This window comes from Gopherus flavomarginatus, chromosome 20 (assembly GCF_025201925.1).
Source record: "Gopherus flavomarginatus isolate rGopFla2 chromosome 20, rGopFla2.mat.asm, whole genome shotgun sequence".
In the NCBI taxonomy this organism is placed as follows: domain Eukaryota; kingdom Metazoa; phylum Chordata; order Testudines; family Testudinidae; genus Gopherus; species Gopherus flavomarginatus.
This window is the reverse complement of record NC_066636.1, coordinates 20,038,282-20,057,060: the sequence shown is the minus strand read 5'-3', so window position 1 is coordinate 20,057,060 and position 18,779 is coordinate 20,038,282. Positions and strand designations below refer to the sequence as shown.

At 54.1% G+C, this 18,779-nt stretch overlaps 1 protein-coding gene and 1 long non-coding RNA gene across 3 annotated transcripts in view; one reads left to right on the top strand and one right to left on the bottom strand.

The window, feature by feature from the left end:
• SV2A (synaptic vesicle glycoprotein 2A) overlaps positions 1–18,779 on the bottom strand; it is a 50,799-nt gene that overhangs the window by 10,992 nt on the left and 21,028 nt on the right. For both annotated transcript variants that reach the window (XM_050930686.1, XM_050930685.1), the window contains 6 exons: positions 12,199–12,379; positions 10,302–10,453; positions 8,063–8,196; positions 6,813–6,902; positions 5,268–5,378; positions 3,846–3,934 (listed from right to left, as the gene is read on the bottom strand). In XM_050930686.1, the coding sequence (XP_050786643.1) occupies positions 3,846–3,934; positions 5,268–5,378; positions 6,813–6,902; positions 8,063–8,196; positions 10,302–10,453; positions 12,199–12,379 (757 nt within the window). The remainder of the gene's footprint in view (positions 1–3,845; positions 3,935–5,267; positions 5,379–6,812; positions 6,903–8,062; positions 8,197–10,301; positions 10,454–12,198; positions 12,380–18,779) is intronic.
• LOC127038205 (uncharacterized) overlaps positions 22–18,779 on the top strand; it is a 246,081-nt gene continuing 227,323 nt past the window's right edge. The window contains exons 1-2 of the long non-coding RNA XR_007770601.1: positions 22–42; positions 578–661. This is a non-coding gene — a long non-coding RNA (uncharacterized LOC127038205). The remainder of the gene's footprint in view (positions 43–577; positions 662–18,779) is intronic.

Genomic DNA, 18,779 nt, shown 5'->3' with positions numbered 1-18,779 from the left:
AGATAGATTAGATAGATAGAGGGGGTGTCTGGGGATAGATAGGTAGATAGATAGATAGAAGGGGTGTCTGAGGATAGATAGATAGAGGGGGTGTCTGGGGATAGATAGATAGATAGAGAGAGAGGGTGTCTGGGGATAGATAGATAGATAGATAGATAGATAGATAGATAGATAGAAGGGGTGTCTGGGGATAGATAGATAGATAGAGGGGGTGTCTGGGGATAGATAGATAGATAGATAGAGGGGGTGTCTGGGGATAGATAGATAGATAGATAGATAGATAGAAGGGGTGTCTGGGGATAGATAGATAGATAGATAGATAGAAGGGGTGTCTGGGGATAGACAGATAGATAGATAGATAGATAGATAGATAGATAGATAGATAGATAGAGGGGGTGTCTGGGGATAGATAGATAGATAGATAGATAGATAGATAGATAGATAGAAGGGGTGTCTGGGGATAGATAGATAGATAGATAGAGGGGGTGTCTGGGGATAGATAGATAGATAGATAGATAGATAGAAGGGGTGTCTGGGGATAGATAGATAGATAGATAGAAGGGGTGTCTGGGGATAGATAGAAAGATAGAGGGGGTGTCTGGGGATAGATAGATAGATAGATAGATAGATAGATAGATAGATAGATAGATAGATAGAGAGGGTGTCTGGGGATAGATAGATAGATAGATAGATAGAGGGGGTGTCTGGGGATAGATAGATAGATTAGATAGATAGAGGGGGTGTCTGGGGATAGATAGGGAGATAGATTAGATAGATAGAGGGGTGTCTGGGGATAGATAGGTAGATAGATAGATAGAGGGGTTGTCTGGGGATAGATAGATAGATAGATAGATAGATAGATAGATAGATAGAGGGGTTGTCTGGGGATAGATAGATAGATAGATAGATAGATAGATAGATAGAGAGGGTGTCTGGGGATAGATAGATAGATAGATAGATAGATAGATAGATAGATAGATAGATAGAGGGGTTGTCTGGGGATAGATAGATAGATAGATAGATAGATAGATAGATAGAGAGGGTGTCTGGGGATAGATAGATAGATAGATAGATAGATAGATAGATAGATAGATAGATAGATAGAGAGGGTGTCTGGGGATAGATAGATAGATAGATAGATAGATAGATAGATAGATAGATAGAGAGGGTGTCTGGGGATAGATAGATAGATAGATAGATAGATAGATCGATCGAGGGGGTGTCTGGGGATAGATAGATAGATAGAGGGGGTGTCTGGGGATAGATAGATAGGTAGATAGATCGAGGGGGTGTCTGGGGATAGATAGATAGATGGATAGAGGGGGTGTCTGGGGATAGATAGATAGATAGATAGAGCGAGCACCCTAGAGAAGCCAGCTGACTTCTGTGGGGCTTGTGATGTGACCCAGCTCTGTATGCTTTCTGCTGTGCTACAAGCCCCCTCTGATAGGAGCCAGCCTGCCCTGTTACACAGCCCCATTGCTGAGGTGGCTGAGAACAGAGAAGCCGGTTAAATACAACAGCCGCTGAGCCAAAATCTGGCTGCTAAACTCAATGGGGCTGCCTGGGCGTGAATGGCGATTCCCCAAGCGACGAGGACGCCACCCCTCTCTGCCGGAGACTATTCCACAGCCTAGCACGTCTCACTGCTGCAGAAAAGGCTCTTCATTGTGAGCTTGGCTTTCCCAGCTTTCCCTTTGCACAGCTCCTTCCTGGGGCAGCCCCGTGCGGATGTCGGTGGGGCCTAAGAGCTTTGGCAGGGCCAGGCCTGTGCGGGGAAAGTCAAGGAGTGCGGCAAACAGCCCTGCCACTCCCTTCCCCATTCTGCAGCGAACGCATGCGAGCATCTCAACCAGCAGGAATAGGACAGCCTGAGGCCCAGTTTGCAGAGATGCCCAGTGGGTGGATTTCATAGGAGCTGCAAGCACTTGGCACCCAATTCCCTGGTGTGTTGGTCACTGCAAATAATACGCCCAGCCGCAGCAATTATCCAACCATCCCAATAACGGACCCACTCATTTCCTGTAATACGCTTTAGTGGAGTAGTCCAGAGATTAGTTTGCTAAAGTTAATTGCCAATCAGTTCACTTGAATTAGAACAGGAGCAAGACACTCTAGCCTTTACGCCCACAAGCAGGACCTTGATTGCATGAGAGGAACTACACGACAATCACCTCTCTGCCAGCTCCAACTAACAGGACTTTGCAGAGATCAATTGAAGAGACCCTGTTCCTGATTGGAGCCATCACCAGCTCCCCATGGCCTGGGTTGATATCCGCAGCTGAGCTCGTTTGTCCCAAAAAGCCAAAGAGGCAGATTTCTCCCTGAAGGGCCACTGTGCAAATCGGCGGCCTTTGATTCTCCTTATGATGCTGGTAATTGCTCCACTTACATTAAAAGTCAATGAAATATTTAATCACAGCGATGCCAAGACTGAAATCGAGGGGAGCTAGGTGCCTATATACTTTTAAGGATCTGGACTCAGATCCCCAGCTGCTGTAAATTGGCCACAGCTCCACTGGAGTTGCTGGGCCAGTACCCCAGTCAGGGTATATCGGCCTCGTTCCACTGAGTCTGCACCGAGAAGCGGCCCGAGGAGTTTAGGCCCTGAAAATATGGCCTCAGCCCAAGCGGTGCTGGAATCTTCATCCTCCTCTTCCTCTCCTTGACTGTCACAGCTCCTTTCTCAGCTCTGCCTCAACGCTCCAGACCCCAGCAAGGACAGAATGCTGCTCCCACCATCTCCACCCCAACCCCCAAACCCAGCCGTCCCCACCCCAATGCTCATGCTCCTCCACCTCCCCCCATTCAATGCAGGAGCCAACCCAGATTGAAATGTTCTATTGGGTTTTTTTCAAGTTTTCGATCTGCTGAAAAGTTAGAACAGTTTCATTTTTGGTTCCTCTCCAAACAATTCCTCCTCTCTTTTTCGGAACGGCTGGAGAACTGGAAAAGCTGTTCTCCTGCTGGCCCTAGCCAGAGCCACGGCTGACGCCAAGTGACTGGGTATGACTCGTTGCCGACCACAACGCGGCACCGACTGGCTGCTGCAGAAGGACCTAGGGAGAAGGGACGCGCACGGAGGACCTCACGCGAAGCCAGGCAGCATGAGCAAGGGGCGCCTGTCCCCTCTGGATTGCAGAGCTGTCCTCTGACCCTGGGCACCAACCCTACAGTGGGTGGGGCGGCGGGTCTGGCAAGGTACGAAAGTGGCTCAGGGGAACATCGATACCCAGCAGCTGGAAAATTCCTGTCAACCACATTGTATTAATCCCTTCCTGGGAACGCCCCCGCCCCCTTCCCCTTCCCAGCGGCAATATCTTACGTCTCCCTCCTTCAGACTGCATGGATTATACTCGCATCCCTCATAAGAGCTACACCAGGGTGTGACCATCTCTCCCCACCAGAGACAGTGCATTTAGCGGTTAGAGCAGGGGACAGTGACTCAGGACTCCAGGGTTTTGCTCCCAGCTGTGTGTGTGTGGAGTGGGGCCTAGGGGTTAGAGCAGGGTTGGGGCTGGGAGTCAGGACTCCTGGGTTGCACTCTTGTCTCTACCACTGACACCCTGCCGGACCTTTGGCGAGTCACTGCCCCATGCCTCAGTTTCCCTGGCTGCAGTATGGGCATAACAGGATTCCTCCACCTTTTGCAAAGCACGTTGTGGCCTTCACACCGTGCAATGGGAAAACATCACTGAGCCCGGGATAAATCCCTGGCCAATCCCCTCCCCCACTGGGAGCAGAGCCAGGAAGAAACCGACCCAGCAAGTCACACAGAGCAAACAACACCAGAGCTGAAATCACCTCTCCAGCCCCTCCCCCAAGGGTCCTCGCACCCATCCCACCTGAAGGACATGGTGAACCACACAGCCATCATCATGAGCGTGACGCGCCGGTACTCGGGGGCAAAGCACTGCAGGAAGTTGCTCCAGACCTGAAGGAGGGAGAGACGGGGAGCATGAAGGGACCACTCACCGCCATACCAGCTCTGCTGGGGCACAGGCACAGCCGGGGACACACCCAGCTCCCAGCAGGGGCAGCTGGGGACTGGGGAGATATGGGGGAAAGTCCTAAGAAGAGAGACAGGTAGAGGAAAGATGGAGGCAGGGGGGATGAGTGGGGAGATGGGGCGTGATGAAGGAAGAAGACAGAGATGGAGAGAAATACAGCAGCAGATGGGGCGAGCTGATGGATGTGCATGAACAGGGGGATTGGGATGGGCACAGAGAGGGCTGGGGTGCAGACCCCAGGTCTCCAGGAATCCCCACTGAGTTCAGCAGAGCAGGGCCCGGGGGGGCACTAGGACACACAGGACACTAAGTGGCCATTGGACCCCCCTCACCAAGTCCCAAGGCCCGGGTTTGGCTGGTAAGAGAGTCCCTACCGCACGAGCCAGGTGCCCAGCCCTGGAGACTCAGCTGGGCACATCCACATTCCCCTCCCTGCTCGGTCACGGCAAAGCAGCCTGGCTGGAAACCATTGGAGCAGATTGTTCCAGCTCAGGGTGGGTGCCAGGCAAGGCCACGGACAGGGATCAAGGGGAGAACCTGGACATGGCCACGCTGGTCTGTGTGTTACAGAAGCCCTGACTGCGGCGCCACCAAGAATGCTCTCTCAAATAACCCCCTCGCCCAGGAAGCCAATGCCGCTGCACGGTGCAGGGACGACCTCCCCTCTTCGGGCTGGGAGAGCGCCCTTGTGGTCATGGCCACGCTCGGCTGCGGGTTCAAATCCAGCCCAAATCATCCCCTGAGGGGACTGGGATCCAGTCCAGGTCGCCGTGGGACCAGGGCTCTAGGATCTCTCGGCAGAGGAGCAGAGGGGCTGTGGAAACCTCCCGCCCCTGCACTGGGCACAGTGCCCCGGCCCAGGGACAGGCCAGCCCGAAGCGAAGGAGGCTGGTGTTGCTGGACAGGTAAATCCCCTTCGCTTTGCAAGGTGTCACTCAGCTTTGACCTCTGACCCCCGAAGTGTTGCCCTACAGTCCTTGCGGGGCTATGAGGTTGCATCGCATGTCCTGCTAAAGCTGGTCATCTGGGGGGAAGGGAGGACCCCACCTCGCTTCCCCCCAGGGCCCAGCACGTGGTGCAAAGTGCCTCACAGGGGGCGTCGTGCCAGCTCTCAGCCGCACTAGCGGAGGACTCTGGCTGCATGGAGCCGTCTTCTGGCCTGAATCCAGCCCCGGCGTAGTGCAGGCCAGGGGTTGAATTGGCCCCTGCGTTTCTGGGTTTATGACAAGGTCCTGGTCGCCCAGGGGCCGGCCCTACCTGCTGCAAGAGGTTCAGGATCCGAACCATCCAGCGCCGGTACCAGGTGCCGGTGTCCAGCTGGATCTCAATCAGCTCGTCCTCCTGCTTGATGGTTTTGATGTGGGTGACCTGCGAGGCGGGAGGGAGGACGAGGTTACCGGTGGCATGGGGCAGAACGGGGATGTCCCACAGCACGAGGCGGGACCCGACGCCAGGCATGTCAGGACAGGGATAAAGCACGGGCAGCAAGATGCTCAGAGGGCAGAGATGTCAGCCGGTTTGGTCCCTCCAGCCTGGGGTCTCAGACTAGCCAACGACCCATCACCCCGTGCCAGGGGAACCAGTGCCAGGTTGCACCCCGATCTCTGCTCCTGGCAGCAGGTTTGTCCATTACACCACAGCAGCGCAGACCGGGTGCAGGGAGGTGGCCTCTCCCAGGTTGGGAACCGGACTGCCCCGCAGTACTTCTCCCATCCCCAAACACCCCGTCTCAATCCGCCACCCCCTCCCCTGCTGCCCCAACAGTCCCCACAGCCCTCCACCCACCTTTCACTGGCTCATTGGAAAAACTAATCACACCAAATCCAAGCTGAGCCCTCGAGTCTTTTCCTCCCAAGCCTCTGTCATCCCCCCCCTCCCCGCTCGGCTTTGTGCCTCTCCTCCTCTCACATTCTCCCTCAGTTCCCTCTCACCACCCCTGTCTGCCTTGATGCCACAAACCAGCACCCCCCCTTACTCCTAGCAGCAGGGACCACACTCGTCCTAGGGCTCAAATTCTCCCATTTGAGCCAATCCTGGCCTAGATGTCGGATGCTGGCCCAGCGTGCCATGTTGCCCTCTAGCAACTGGCCCATATAGAGGATAATGGCCTATTACTGCTACTAGCTAACGGAGTTACTCCTTTCGCTCAGGGGGTTGGGGGCCAGGTCTGTACTTTGGTGTGGAAGATGCCAGGTTCCAGCCCTGCTGCTGGGCCATGGGGCAGGGCCTGTTGTATTTATGGGGTGAAAGAAATTATTTTGAACAAAAATATCATTAGCAACCCCCGCATGGGGGTCCCTATCCCACCAATGGCCCAATAGAGGCAGCTGGCACCATATTCCCCTCACAATCCACAAGCAGGTTTTAGACTCTCAACCCTCACAAGAAGTAAGGAAATGGCCTAGTGGACAGAGCACTGGGCTGGGACTCAGGAGACTCATGTTCTATTCCCAGCTTGCTGGGTGACTTTGGGTATGTTGCTTCCCTGCTCTGTGCCTCATTTTCCCCAGCTGTGAAATAGGGATAACGATACTGCTCTGCTGATGGAAAGAGCTAGGGATCATTATTGTTATTTACAGGTGGGGAACTCAGGCACAGGGAGGGAGTGGTTTGTCCAAACTTGGCATAAGAATAAGATCCAGGTCTCCTGATTCCCAGTCCAGTGCCCTACTCACAACACCCTCCTTCGTCACCATGGACAAGCGTTTTCCCTTGGCTTGCCCCTCTCTTCTCTAGCCTAAAGGTCTCTCCTCTGCCCCAGGGGACCAGAGCAGCCAGGGAGGGCGACCGAGCAGTGCTTACTGAAAACACCCTCTCGGGGTGGCCCTTGGCTCGCATGTTGGTGTCGTGAACCTGCTTCAGCACCATCCAGGCCTCGTCGTGCTTCCCGTTCTGCAAGAGAAAATCCAAGGGGGCAGCATGGGGCGCAGGCTGCCTCCCATTGCCAGCTTTTCCAGAGCCCCCAGTGCTAGGCACCTGGGCTACTGCAACTCAACCAACAAGAGGTACCCCACTGCCCCATGCTTCCTGGCTTGAAGGGAAGTTATCCATGCAGGAGATGCCCCTAAGAATTAGAGTCACCTCGGCCGGCTCTCAACCAGGGGTCCAAGGCCCCCTGGGGGAGCCTGAGAAGATTTCAGGGGGTCCGCCAAGCAGGACCGGCATTAGACTCACTACAGCCCAGGTCAGAAAGCCGAAGCCCCGTTGCCCAGAGCCCTGCCACCTGGGGCTGAAGCAGAAACCTGAGCAACTTAGCTTTGCGGGACCCATGTGGCCCCAGGCAATTGCCCTGCTTGCTACCCCCTAATGCTGGCCCTGGCTTTTATACCATGGAGGTTTTATAGCACATTGCGGGGGCCTCAGAAAGAAAAAGGTTGAGAACCCCCGATCTAGGCAGCCCGCACCTCATGCCAGCACTGGCCTACCTCTCAGAGCAGACCCTAAGCCAGGTGTCGCCGCCCTCCAGGTTTCATGCCCCACCGCTGCAGCCAGAATGGCCCTTCCTTCCCTGCTCCCTCCCCACCTGCGCACAGGGCCACGGCCACGGCCACGAGTCACCCAAACAAACAGTAGAGCCACGGGATGCCCCATGCTGCCAGCAGGCTCTAAGCACCATCCCGGCCCCAGGCTGCTGATTTAGCATTGGTAACAGGTGCTGCTGGGTTGACAGGAGCAGCCTCTCCATTCCCAGAGCTCATAAGGAAGCACCACCTTTCTGCATCGCCCTCCTTCGGGGCAAAGGCGGGGGATTCAGTCCTGGTGCACCTGTTCACTGCTGAGGCTGATGGGTTCATTGCTAGGCCCAGGGCAGTGACCTCAAAGCCCTGTCTCAGAGAGTCCCGGGCTGCTCCTGGACTATCTCTAGTTTCTACTGCAGGAGGTTGGAGCAGAGCTGGGGGCCAGTTCAGCACCTGGTTCCCATACCCCAGATCCAGCCTGTGCCCCCTTTCTGCCTTAGATCTTGCTGCATCCCAGCCCAGGGCCCCAAACATGGACATGCACAGATTAATCCTTTCTGGCTCCCTCCCCACATTGAGCCGCATGGCTTTTACCTCCAGGAAGAAGCGTGGGCTCTCAGGCATGGTGGTGAGAGCGCCGATGGCAAAGACGGAGGGGAAGGCACAGACCAGGACAAAGACCCTCCAGCTGTGGAACTGGTACGCGGAGCCCATCTGGAAACTCCAGCCTAGGGAACAGGATGGAGGCAGGAGATGAGAGAAGCGAAAAACAGGTGAGTGAGACGTGGTAGAACTAAAGATTCATAGATTCATAGACTCTAGGACTGGAAGGGACCTTGAGAAGTCATCGAGTCCAGTCCCCTGCCCTCATGGCAGGACCAAATACTGTCTAGACCATCCCTGATAGACATTTATCTAACCTACTCTTAAATATCTCCAGTGATGGAGATTCCACAACCTCCCTAGGCAATTTATTCCAGTGTTTAACAACTCTGACAAACACTGTAAGATAGTTACACCCAGAGCTGACTGCCAAGAGTTACAAAGTGATCTCTTTAAACAGGGTGATTGAGGAACAAAAGGGCAAAGGAAATTCAGTGCGGATACGTGCAAAGTAAAGCACATTGGAAAACCGAATCCCATCTATACAAAAAAACACCGTGGTCAAAATTAGCTGTTACCATTCACATATGAACATAAGAATGGCCCTATTGGGTCAGGCCAAAGATCCATCTAGCCCAGCATCGTGTCTTCCGACAGTGGCCAGTGACAGGTACCCCAGAGGGAATGAACAGAACAGGTGATCATCAAGTGATCCATCCCCGGTTGCTCATTTTCAGCTTCCGGTAAACAGGCTATGGACACCATCCTTGCCCATCCTGGCTAATAGCCCTTGATGGACCTATCCTCCATGAACTTATCTAGTTCTTTTTTGAAGCCTGTTGTGGTCTTGGCCTTCACAACATCCTCTGGCAAGGAGTTCCACAAGTTGACTGTGCGTTGTGTGAAGAAATACTGCCTTTTATTTGTTTTAAGCCTGCTGCCTATTCATTTCATTTGGTGACCCTTAGTTCTTGTGTTATGAGAAGTCGTAAACAACACCACCTCTCTCTCATGAGAGAGATCTTGGAGTCATTGTGGATAGTTCTCTGAAAACATCCACGCAATGTGCAGTGGCCATCAATAAAGTGCACAGAATATTAGGAATCATCAGGAAAGGCTCCCATCCCAAGGGTGTGGTGGGGAACTGGAAGAGTGTGGGAGGAGCAAAGCAGGATCCAGGCTCCCAGTGGCCGGCAGGCAGCCTCACTGGTGTGACTAACACCCCTGGAGCAGTCCAGAGCCTGGCACTCAGGGTTTAAATGCTGCCCCAGACTGCCTGCTGCCCCAACACACCCCCTTGGTGATGGAATTTCTTTCCCAACTCCTTATCTTGCAGTCAGTTCAGCCTAGTGCACATAACAAAGCCTCTGGTCCCTGGATGTTGTTAGCATCCACATCCCAGCCGGGGCATGTCTCAGAGTCAGCTTCAGGCCCAGCGTCCCCCAACACACACGCCGTCTGCTCCTACACAGCCAGTGTGGCCTGGCACAGAGCAGGGGCAAGAGAGGCGTTCAGGCCCAGATGTCTCTGCTGATGCTGCCAGCCTGGGGGTGTGAATGGCTGGGATGGCTAAACACAATCCATGCAGACAGCTAGGCTGTGACAACTGGTGTGAACTGGAGTGGTAGAAGCTACAGAGCTAAAGCTGGTCCAAAAAATATGGGGTTCCTCCCCTGCAAAATTTTGATTTTTCAGCAGAAATGTGAATACCTGAAGATTTTGATTTGGAAATACCACTCTGGTGCCTCATGGGAGCTGTAGTTCGGATGCCAGGCAGCCTGGCTGGACTATGTGTCCCAAGATGCCCCACAGTCTCCCCCCCCCCACTAGGAAAGGGGAGATGGTGCATCTTCAGAAGCCCTAGCCACGGTGCATCATGGGAGATGGAGTCCAGCCCATAGGGGAAAATGGGGATCAGGAGGCACCCAAACTACAACTCCCATGATGCACCATGGTGGTATTTCTGAATCAAAATGTTTCTGCTTTGAGAAACTACAGGATTTTCTGAGGGAAGCAGACACTTCTTGCAACCAAAAAAAATCATTTAGTAAAAAAAATCCAATTTTTTTTCAGAAAACAGTTTGGATGGAAAATTTTCAGCCACTCCTATCCATATTTCATTACTAGCAACCCCTGACCCACCCATTCTTTGACACAGTCTTTGTGAGACCACAGTGGCTTTCCCAGCACAAGGAGGACGGGACCACCAGCTGGCCCCCTTTTCTCTTACCGTAGTGAGGGATGATGGCCCAAGCCATGGCTGATGCGTAGATGCCCCCGATCATCCAGAACATGCAGAGCCAGCTCAGGTGCTCACCTCGCTTCTCCTGAGCTAGGAACTCTGAGAAGTAGGAGAAGACAATGGGGATTGAGCCCCCGATGCTGGGAAAGGGAGGAAGAAAACATGGATCAGAACAGCTTCCAGTTGGAGAGAGCCTGCAAGGGCTGGCAATCCTCATGCTGCAGGGCATAAGCTCATTGCCAAATGGGAAAGGGGTTAGGAAGGACTCGTCCGCACCCTACTGCAAGGTGCTGAGGTTTTAACACTGTCCTCTGAAGCCAGGATAGCAGACCCAATGCACCATCAGCCTGATCAAATATAGCGGCAGGTAGTGGAGGCTACCAAGTTAGAGAGGCAGTGAGTGGAACAGGTCATATACCTGGGCTAGATTAATTACGTGTTTGCTTAGGGTAGGGGGGCGGGGGGAAGAGATCCGAGACTGGAGGGATTCCCCATTACCGACTCTTGTTCCACATCCATTGTAGACACACCAGCCTGGCCAGATTCTGGCACTGGGTCTGGACGTTCCTTTCCACAGCGTTGGTTTTCTTGGGGAAGCCTGCTCTTAATTACCTTAATTACCAGCAGATTTCTGCTGGCAGATTCCAGGCGGTGCTCCCCAGAGAAGGGGAATTCAGAGGTGCACGTGGCATTAGCATCTCAATTCATTACGGCACCTGCTTTCCTGCCCAGATGTGGGAGCTAGCTTGATCAGGCAAAGTGGCAACTTGGCTTATAAACCCACTGGGAGAAGAGAGTTTAGGGGTTAGAGGAGGGGGAAGGGAGACAGGCTTCCTGGTCCTATTTCTGGACCAGCTTCTGATTTGCTGGGTGACCTCGGACAAGTTACTTCAAGTCGCACCTTCCATATCAGTGGCCACCTTTGATCTCCCAGCAGGGCCGCCCAGAGAGGGGAGCAAGTGGGCCGATTTGCCCCAGGCCCTGGACCCCACAGGGGCCCCCAGGAGAATATAGTATTCTATAGTATTGCTACTTTTTTTTTATGGAAGGGGCCTCTGAAATTGCTTTGCCCAAGGCCCCCTGAATCCTCTGGGCAGCCCTGTCTCCCAGCCAGGCTCCTCCATTAGCATGAGCAACAGAGGCTCCAGGGATGGAGCCCCCTGGATGAGCTGGTAGTTGCTGCATTGAGATTATCAGAGGGGAGGGAGGGAGAAACTGGGTAGGACGTCCAAGGGGGAAGGGAGCAGATGGAAAAATATTACAGAATTTCCCAGGACATTTCCATTCCAGATCAAACCACTGGACCATACAGTCTGGTATCCCTACCTCCTGCCACCTCAGATCAAACCACTGGTCCATACAGTCTGGTATCCCCACCTCCTGCCATTTTGGATCTAACCCACTGGTCCATATGGTCCAGTATCCCCACCTCCTGCCATTTCAGATCAGATCTTACTGGCATCCCACCAGCTGCCACCCATTTGACCACTGGCTCATCTCTGCCAGTTTCCCACCTCCTGCTATAACATATCCAGACTCTGGCCCATCTGCTAAGACCTCCCAACCGCCTCTCGTGTGGCAGCTCTGACCACAAGTCTACCTAGCTCCCCCTCTTCGGATACCGCCACTCACCCAGCATCCCAGACTAGACCATCCCAGTTCTGACCTGGCTCAGTGGCTCTAAAAGCTCCGGGGAACGGGTTTTCCATCCCAGAGACTGGAAATGGCTCAGGATCAGTTTCAATCCACAAGCCATGACACGGCCAGAGGTGGAACTTCCCCTTGGCCCCCTCAGGGACCAGATCCCATCTGAGGGCATGAACACGCCACCCTCCTGGAACAGCATCCAAGACGAGCAGGCTGGCTCGTGGCGGGCCTCCCTTACCCCACTCCGGAGAGCAGCCTGCAGAAGAGGAAGGTGCCGTAACCTTGCACGAAAGAGGAGAAGAAGGCAAAGACACTGTTGACCGAGAGGGAGATAAGGAGGCACTGCCTCCGGCCGATCCGATCCGCCAGGCCGCCCCACAGGAACGCTCCCACCATCATGCCCAGGTAGACGATGAGGCCTGGAGGGACACAGCAAACAGAGTGGCACCTGTCAGCAGTAACGACAGCCCTGGCACTCCCTCGGGGCTCAGCAAAGCATGTCCATGCAGGGGCCGTGCAGCCACCAACGCCAAGCAGCAGGTGCTGGGGTGGAGTGCGGCAGGCGGGTAGCACAACAGCTTCTAGGAGGCAGGCAGTTAGAACAGGGGCAAGAAGCGTCAGGACTCCTGGGTTCCACACAACCCCGTGCTCTACACACCAGACCCCACGCTTCTCCCAGAGCTGGGGAGAGAACCCAGCAGTCCTGGCTGCCAGCCTCCCTGCTGTAACCACTAGACCCCACTCCCCTCCCAGAGCTGGAGAGAGAACCCAGCAGTCCTGCCGCCCATGCTGTGTCTGAACCCCAAACCCAATGTATTAGGAGCTCCCTTCCATAGCAGGCAGCCCATCACTCTTCTGGCTGGTGGCTCTGTGCAGCTCCCAGTGCCCCCACTCCCACCCCCCCACCCCCGCCTGCCCTGCCAGCAAGGGCTGTGATCTCCCAAGTTGTCCCAGCAACCTATGGCTAATTTCTTGCTGCACTTCTCTTCCACTGGGGGATGCGGGCACCCGAGGAGCCCTGCTCGCTGCCCCAGCTAACCGGACTGGTACGAGGGGCAGCCCGGTGCCACAGGGGGAATTGTGAGCCCAGGTGGGCAGAGGGCTGCTGTAGCTGGGAGCAGGGCATGGCGGGGGATGGGAAGGGAGGAAATGGGGAGAGAAGTGCTATGGGGTACAGCTGAGCTGGGGGGCAGAGCACAGGGGGAAACAGGGGGCGCAGAGGGGACTGTGTCATGCTGCAGAACTGAGCGAGGGGGGTGGGGGTGAGCCAAGGGGGCAATGGAGGAGCAGGGACACATTGTCATACTTCAGGGCTGAGATGGGGTGGAGGGGGGGGTTGAGCACAGATGGAGATGAGGGGAAATTCCTGTGATGCTGCAGGGCTGAGTTAGGGGGCAGAGCATGGGGCAGATAAGGGTGCCGGAGAGACTGTGTCCGGCTGCAGGGCTGAGCTCAGGGGGAGATCGAAGGGAGCAGGGGGGGCAGTATCATGCTGCAGGGTTGAGCTGGGAGGCAGAGCACAGGGGTGCAGGGGGTACCCCTGTAATGTTGCAGGGTAGGGGTGAGCACAGGGGGAGATGGGGGCACGGGGGGGCGGTCATGTCACAGTGCAGCTCTTAGCTGCCGATCGCTTCAGTACGGAGGGGAAACTAATCCCTTCACCCCCCGCCTCCAATCCTGACATAGCAGAGTGTGATGGGGACTCCAAAGCGGCACGTTCACGCCCCGGTGACGGCAGCTGTCGACCTGCATGATTAGCACGATCCTGATCCCTCGTCCCGGGGATTTCATGGCCCATCGGGCAGCTAAAGCCGAGAGGGCTGACTCGGACCCCGCAGCCGCCCAGGCTCGTCGGCCTAGCCCGGGGAAGAGAAACATCCTCCCGCCTACGCAGGCCAGACCCTCATCTGCGTCGTGCCCAGCTCCTCTCCCCTTGAGCGGCCTGAGACAAGGACGAACACCCCCCAAACACACACACACGCTGAGTCACTCCTCCCTGGAGGCTGGTGGGCTCTCCCGGCCCCTCTGCCCTTCACGTCACTTTCAGGAGATGCCGCGGCTGCACCATGGCAGGGGAGTTCTCACTAAATCCTGACCGTTCAATCCAGGGGATGGCTCTCCAAGGCGGACACATGGCAAGTGCTCGTGGCTGCCGCTTGCCAGGTCGCTGCCCAGGGCCAGCCAGAGCCCAGATTCTACCTCCAGTGACGTGCCCCTCAGTTCTCACGGCCTGGAATCACTCACACCCACACCGGGGCGAGGCAGCTGCTCCCAGGGCTTAATGAATAATGAAAATCAAGCCATTTTTTTACATTCCTAACTGATGCAGCAGGCCCAGAGGCACCGGGGCTATGAACTGCCAAGCCTAGAGTTGCCAGCCCTGGCCCAAATTAAGCACTGGCTTCTCCTATGGAACCCGCCACCTATCACCAAGAGAGCACCCAGACAGCTGGCTGAAAGCAACTTTGGAGCCTGCCTGGGCTCCTGGGGAGGGCTCTGGCCTGCATCCTATTCCTGGCTCTGCTGCTGATTTGCTGGGCGACTTCCGCCAAGTCAATTCCCTGACAAAAGGGCACAAGGGCAAAACCAATTTTCCAGATGCAAATTGGACTCTCCAAGCCCCGCGGGACAGTCACCATTAATTGTCTCGTATCATGGCTGCACCCAGGAGCCCCAGCCATGGGCCAGGCCCTTCTGGTGCTAGGTGCTGCACAAACCCAGAACAAAGGGACAGTCCCTGCCCCCAAGGAGCTTGCACTCTAAGCAGAAGGCAAGAAACACCAGCTGGAGGCAAAGCAATGAGGTAACACTGGACTAATATTAGCAATGAATCACTCAAGCTGGTGTAACAACTTTACAATGTCTGAATTCCAGGCTACACTCATAAAACCACCCACAAAACATGAAAAGCCCAAAGAGCATCACCAAGGCTGGTGGCAGGCGGGGAAATGCAATCCTTGGATGGATAAGGTGGAGAATACTCAGCAGAAGCAGAGACATGTTATCACTGTTGTATAAGGCACTGGTGAGATCGTCAGCTGCTACTAGCCCTGGGCAAAATTTTCCTTCTGAAATCGTTTCAGGATGAAAAAAATGCAGATTTTTTGTCGACCAAAACATTTTGCGAATTTGTATCAAATTCATTGAATCGTGTCAATCAACCCTGCCATCCCAAAAATCCCCCCCCCCAAATTTTGAAATGTTTCGTTTCCACATTAAGCAAAACTTTTCAATTTTTCAATTCAAAACGATTTTCCATTAGAAATTTTACTTCAATTTTAGTTTAAAGAAAAAAAGGTTAAAGAACTGAAAACCAACCCAAAATGAGTTGAACGGCTCATTTCATTCAAAAAAAAATAATCTGAAAAATTTTCATTTGGGGGGCAACCAGACACTATTCCCCCCCAATTTTCCAATTTCAGACACTGAAGATCAATCAGTTCTTTGCACAGAACTGGGTCCAGTCCTGGTGTCTGCACTTCAACAAGGATGTTGACAAATTGGAAAGGGTTTGGAAGAGAGCTACAAGAATGATCTGAGGCCTGGAAAAACCTGTCTTTCAGCAAGAAAGTCACGCTACTGTAGCTATATTGACCTAATCCCCAGTATCAGGGGGTAGCCATGTTAGTCTGTAACCACAAAAACAGTGAGGAGTCTGGTGGCACCTTAAAAACTAACAGATTTATTTGGGCATAAGCTTTCATGGGTAAAAAACTTATGCCCAAATAAATCTGCTAATCCCCAGTGTAGACACAGCTAGGGCAACGGATGGATGCTTCCATCGACCTAGCTACCATTGCTCAAGGAGGTGGTGTTCCTACACCAATGGAAAAATCCCTTCCATTGCTTCAGGCTGGGTCTACTCTGTGGGGTTATGCCAACATAGTATAGCACCGTAGCTGTGCCAGGATAGTCCTCATAGTGTAGACATGGCCTGAATCTAAATTCAAACTAGAAATAAGGTACAAAATTTGCACCAGTGAGGGGTCTGAACCTCGGGAACACTGCTCCTAGGGAAGTAGGAGATTCTCCATCACTTGGGTCTTTACATTCATAGATGTAAAGCCAGAAGGGACCATTGTTGATCATCTAACCTGACCTCCTGGATAACCCAGGCCAGAGAATTGCTCCAAAATAATTCCTAGAGCAGATCTTGTAGAAAAACATCCAATCTGGATTTTAAAATTGCCCGTGATGGAGAATCCACCACAACCCTGGATGAGTTAATTACGCTGCCTGTTAAAAACTTACACCTTATTTCCAGTCTGAATTTGTCTCGCTTTAACTTCTTGCAGGTTTTCTAATCCTTTAATCATGTTTGTGGCTCTTCTCTGAACCCTCTCCGAGCTCCCAACATCCTTCCAGATTGGCCAGCTCTTTCTCAGAGACACATCCTAGCTCAACCAGAAGTTACGGGCTCCATGCAGGAGTTGCTAGGGGAGGTTCTCCAGGCTGTGCTGTGCAGGAGAGCAGACGAGATGACCAGAACGGTCCCTTCTCACCTGAAAATTGACACATCCAACAGAACTGACACAGTCTGGACTCCCTGATGTTTCCAAAGGGGCTTTCATCCCAAATAGGAATCCAAAGCTATGGCCCCAACCCTGCAATCGATCCATGCAGGCAGGTCTGAGGAAGGGTCTGTCTGGGCTCAAGGATTGGATGGCAGGACCAGTCACCCTTCCAACAGAGCAATGATGGAAAGACTCCTGCAACCCCCCTCACTCCTGTTTTACACCAGTGTATTCATGGGGGAGAATGAGGCTGCTGCTCTTCGGACCAAACCAGTGCCGGGACATAATGCAGGTGCTCTCGATGTCTGCAGACACCAGAAGGATAAGTACTAGCTCGAGCTGTCCACACCCCACATCCCTCTACACTAATCCTGATCCTGACAATCAGTGGGAAACCTGTACAAAGCCCGCCAATTTCAGCACGGGCACCCATGCCCTACCCTAAAGATCGAGCCTTAAAACAGGGTCGGCGATGCCTTGATCCTTCTCCAGTCCACGCAGCAGCTGGTGGCTCCAGCTGGAAGACTAGGTCCCCAAGGGGACTGCAGAGTCCCAGAAGGTGAACCCTGCAGGGCAGGGTTGGAGCATGGCCGTGACGGGCTGTATTCAGGGGCAGCTCACCCCGATGCCTAACCTAGGTGCATGCATAGGAGGCGCTGGTCTCTGGGGCGGTCAGTCCAGCCCTTCCGCCAGTGCTGAATCTACCTAAAACACAGGGGAGAAATTGCCCAACAAGAAATCATAAACCAGCCCTGACTAGCAAAACTAAGAGACAAAGTCCAGCTGGGCTCCTGGGCTGGAAGAAGTGGCTTATTGGCGGGGTGGGAAGCCTGCCACCACAGCAAAGCGGTGGAGTGCCGGGAGGCAGAGCGCAGGCAGAGGAGAAGCAGCTATTTTTATCCTGCCTTTCATTTCGATTTGAACTGCAGTCACAGGGCCATGCGTCAGCGTAATACAAGGTGACAGGCCCCATGGAAGAGCAAAGAGCCACAACCATTTTCTTCTGGACAGATTGGGGTGGAATTCAGGGAAGGGGGCATATGTGGCAAGGGGACATCTACATTTCCAAATGGAGCCAGGAAGAACCATATTCCTCAAGCAATCGATGTATAGCTGGCAGGAGCCATACAGCTTTGGAACTAGGGTGCCTGATTAATAGCCACGCCCTTCCTACACTTGGGGCAGGGAGGTAAGAGAACTCCTAAGCCCCTTTATTCCCCCCCCCACCCCCGCCTATATGCTGGGGTCATGCAAACTTCTGTCCAACCCTGGTGTAAATTACAGCAGCCTCAAGGCTGCTCTAACTCACATTCTGTTTCCCATAGGAACCAAAAGGCTACACATAGTGCAGCGCTCTCTAGCCACACCCCTAATCCACCCCCATGCCAGGGGCTGGGAACAGGGTGGGTGCTAGGCCCATATGCCAGCTCTGCACCAGCTGGGAAGGCCTCTGCATGGGGGTAGGATTCTCAGAGGGTTGTTTCCACCCCCTTTGTGCTGCCGGAGTGTGACTAAGGATACGTCCACACAGCAGAGGTGGGAGCTTTTCTCTAGCTGGCTCGGGTACCAATAGCAGGGAAGCTGCAGCAGCACAGGCTGCAGCCTAGGCTAGCCCTCCGAGGAAGGAGCCAGGGTACCAGAGCAGGCTTGAACTGAAGGCTATGCTGCTGTGGTTGCACGGCTATGGATGCTCAGGCTGGCTCGATGGAAGCTAGCATGGACCACACCCCATGACCGCAGCACAGACGTACCTGGTGAATCAGGGCCAGAGACATTAGAGATGGAACGACCTGGCAGAACCTCGAGGCTGGTGCAGGATTGTTCCCATAGGGGGCATTTTCCCACAGGTTGTCCAGCCTGCTCCCACCCTCCCACTTATTCCAGCCAGAAACTTTCCTCCACTCAGGTGCCATCCCATTGAATCCAGGGCTCGGGGGTCACATAAGGAGAGCAGAGATTGCCCCTCCATCCAACCCTAAAGGAAGAGGTTGTGCTCGTCCGCCCGGGCTTGGTTTGTTTCCTTCGGGAGCAGCCTTTGGTGCCCATGCTGCAGGGATGTCAATTCTCTGCCAGCTCTCGGCTCTGCACCTCAGGAACAAATCTCCCATCTTAGATTGTCAGTTCTTTGGGGTAGGGCCCAGCTCTTCCTTATGTGCCTGTACAGTGCCCCAGAAGTTGGAGGAGAGGAGTGTCCCAGCCCATGGCCCGTACAGCACCCTGCATGGGGGAGGTGCAGGCCACAGCCTGTACAGCACCTCACACTGGAGGGGGGTCCCAGCCCACGGCCCGTACAGCACCCTGCATG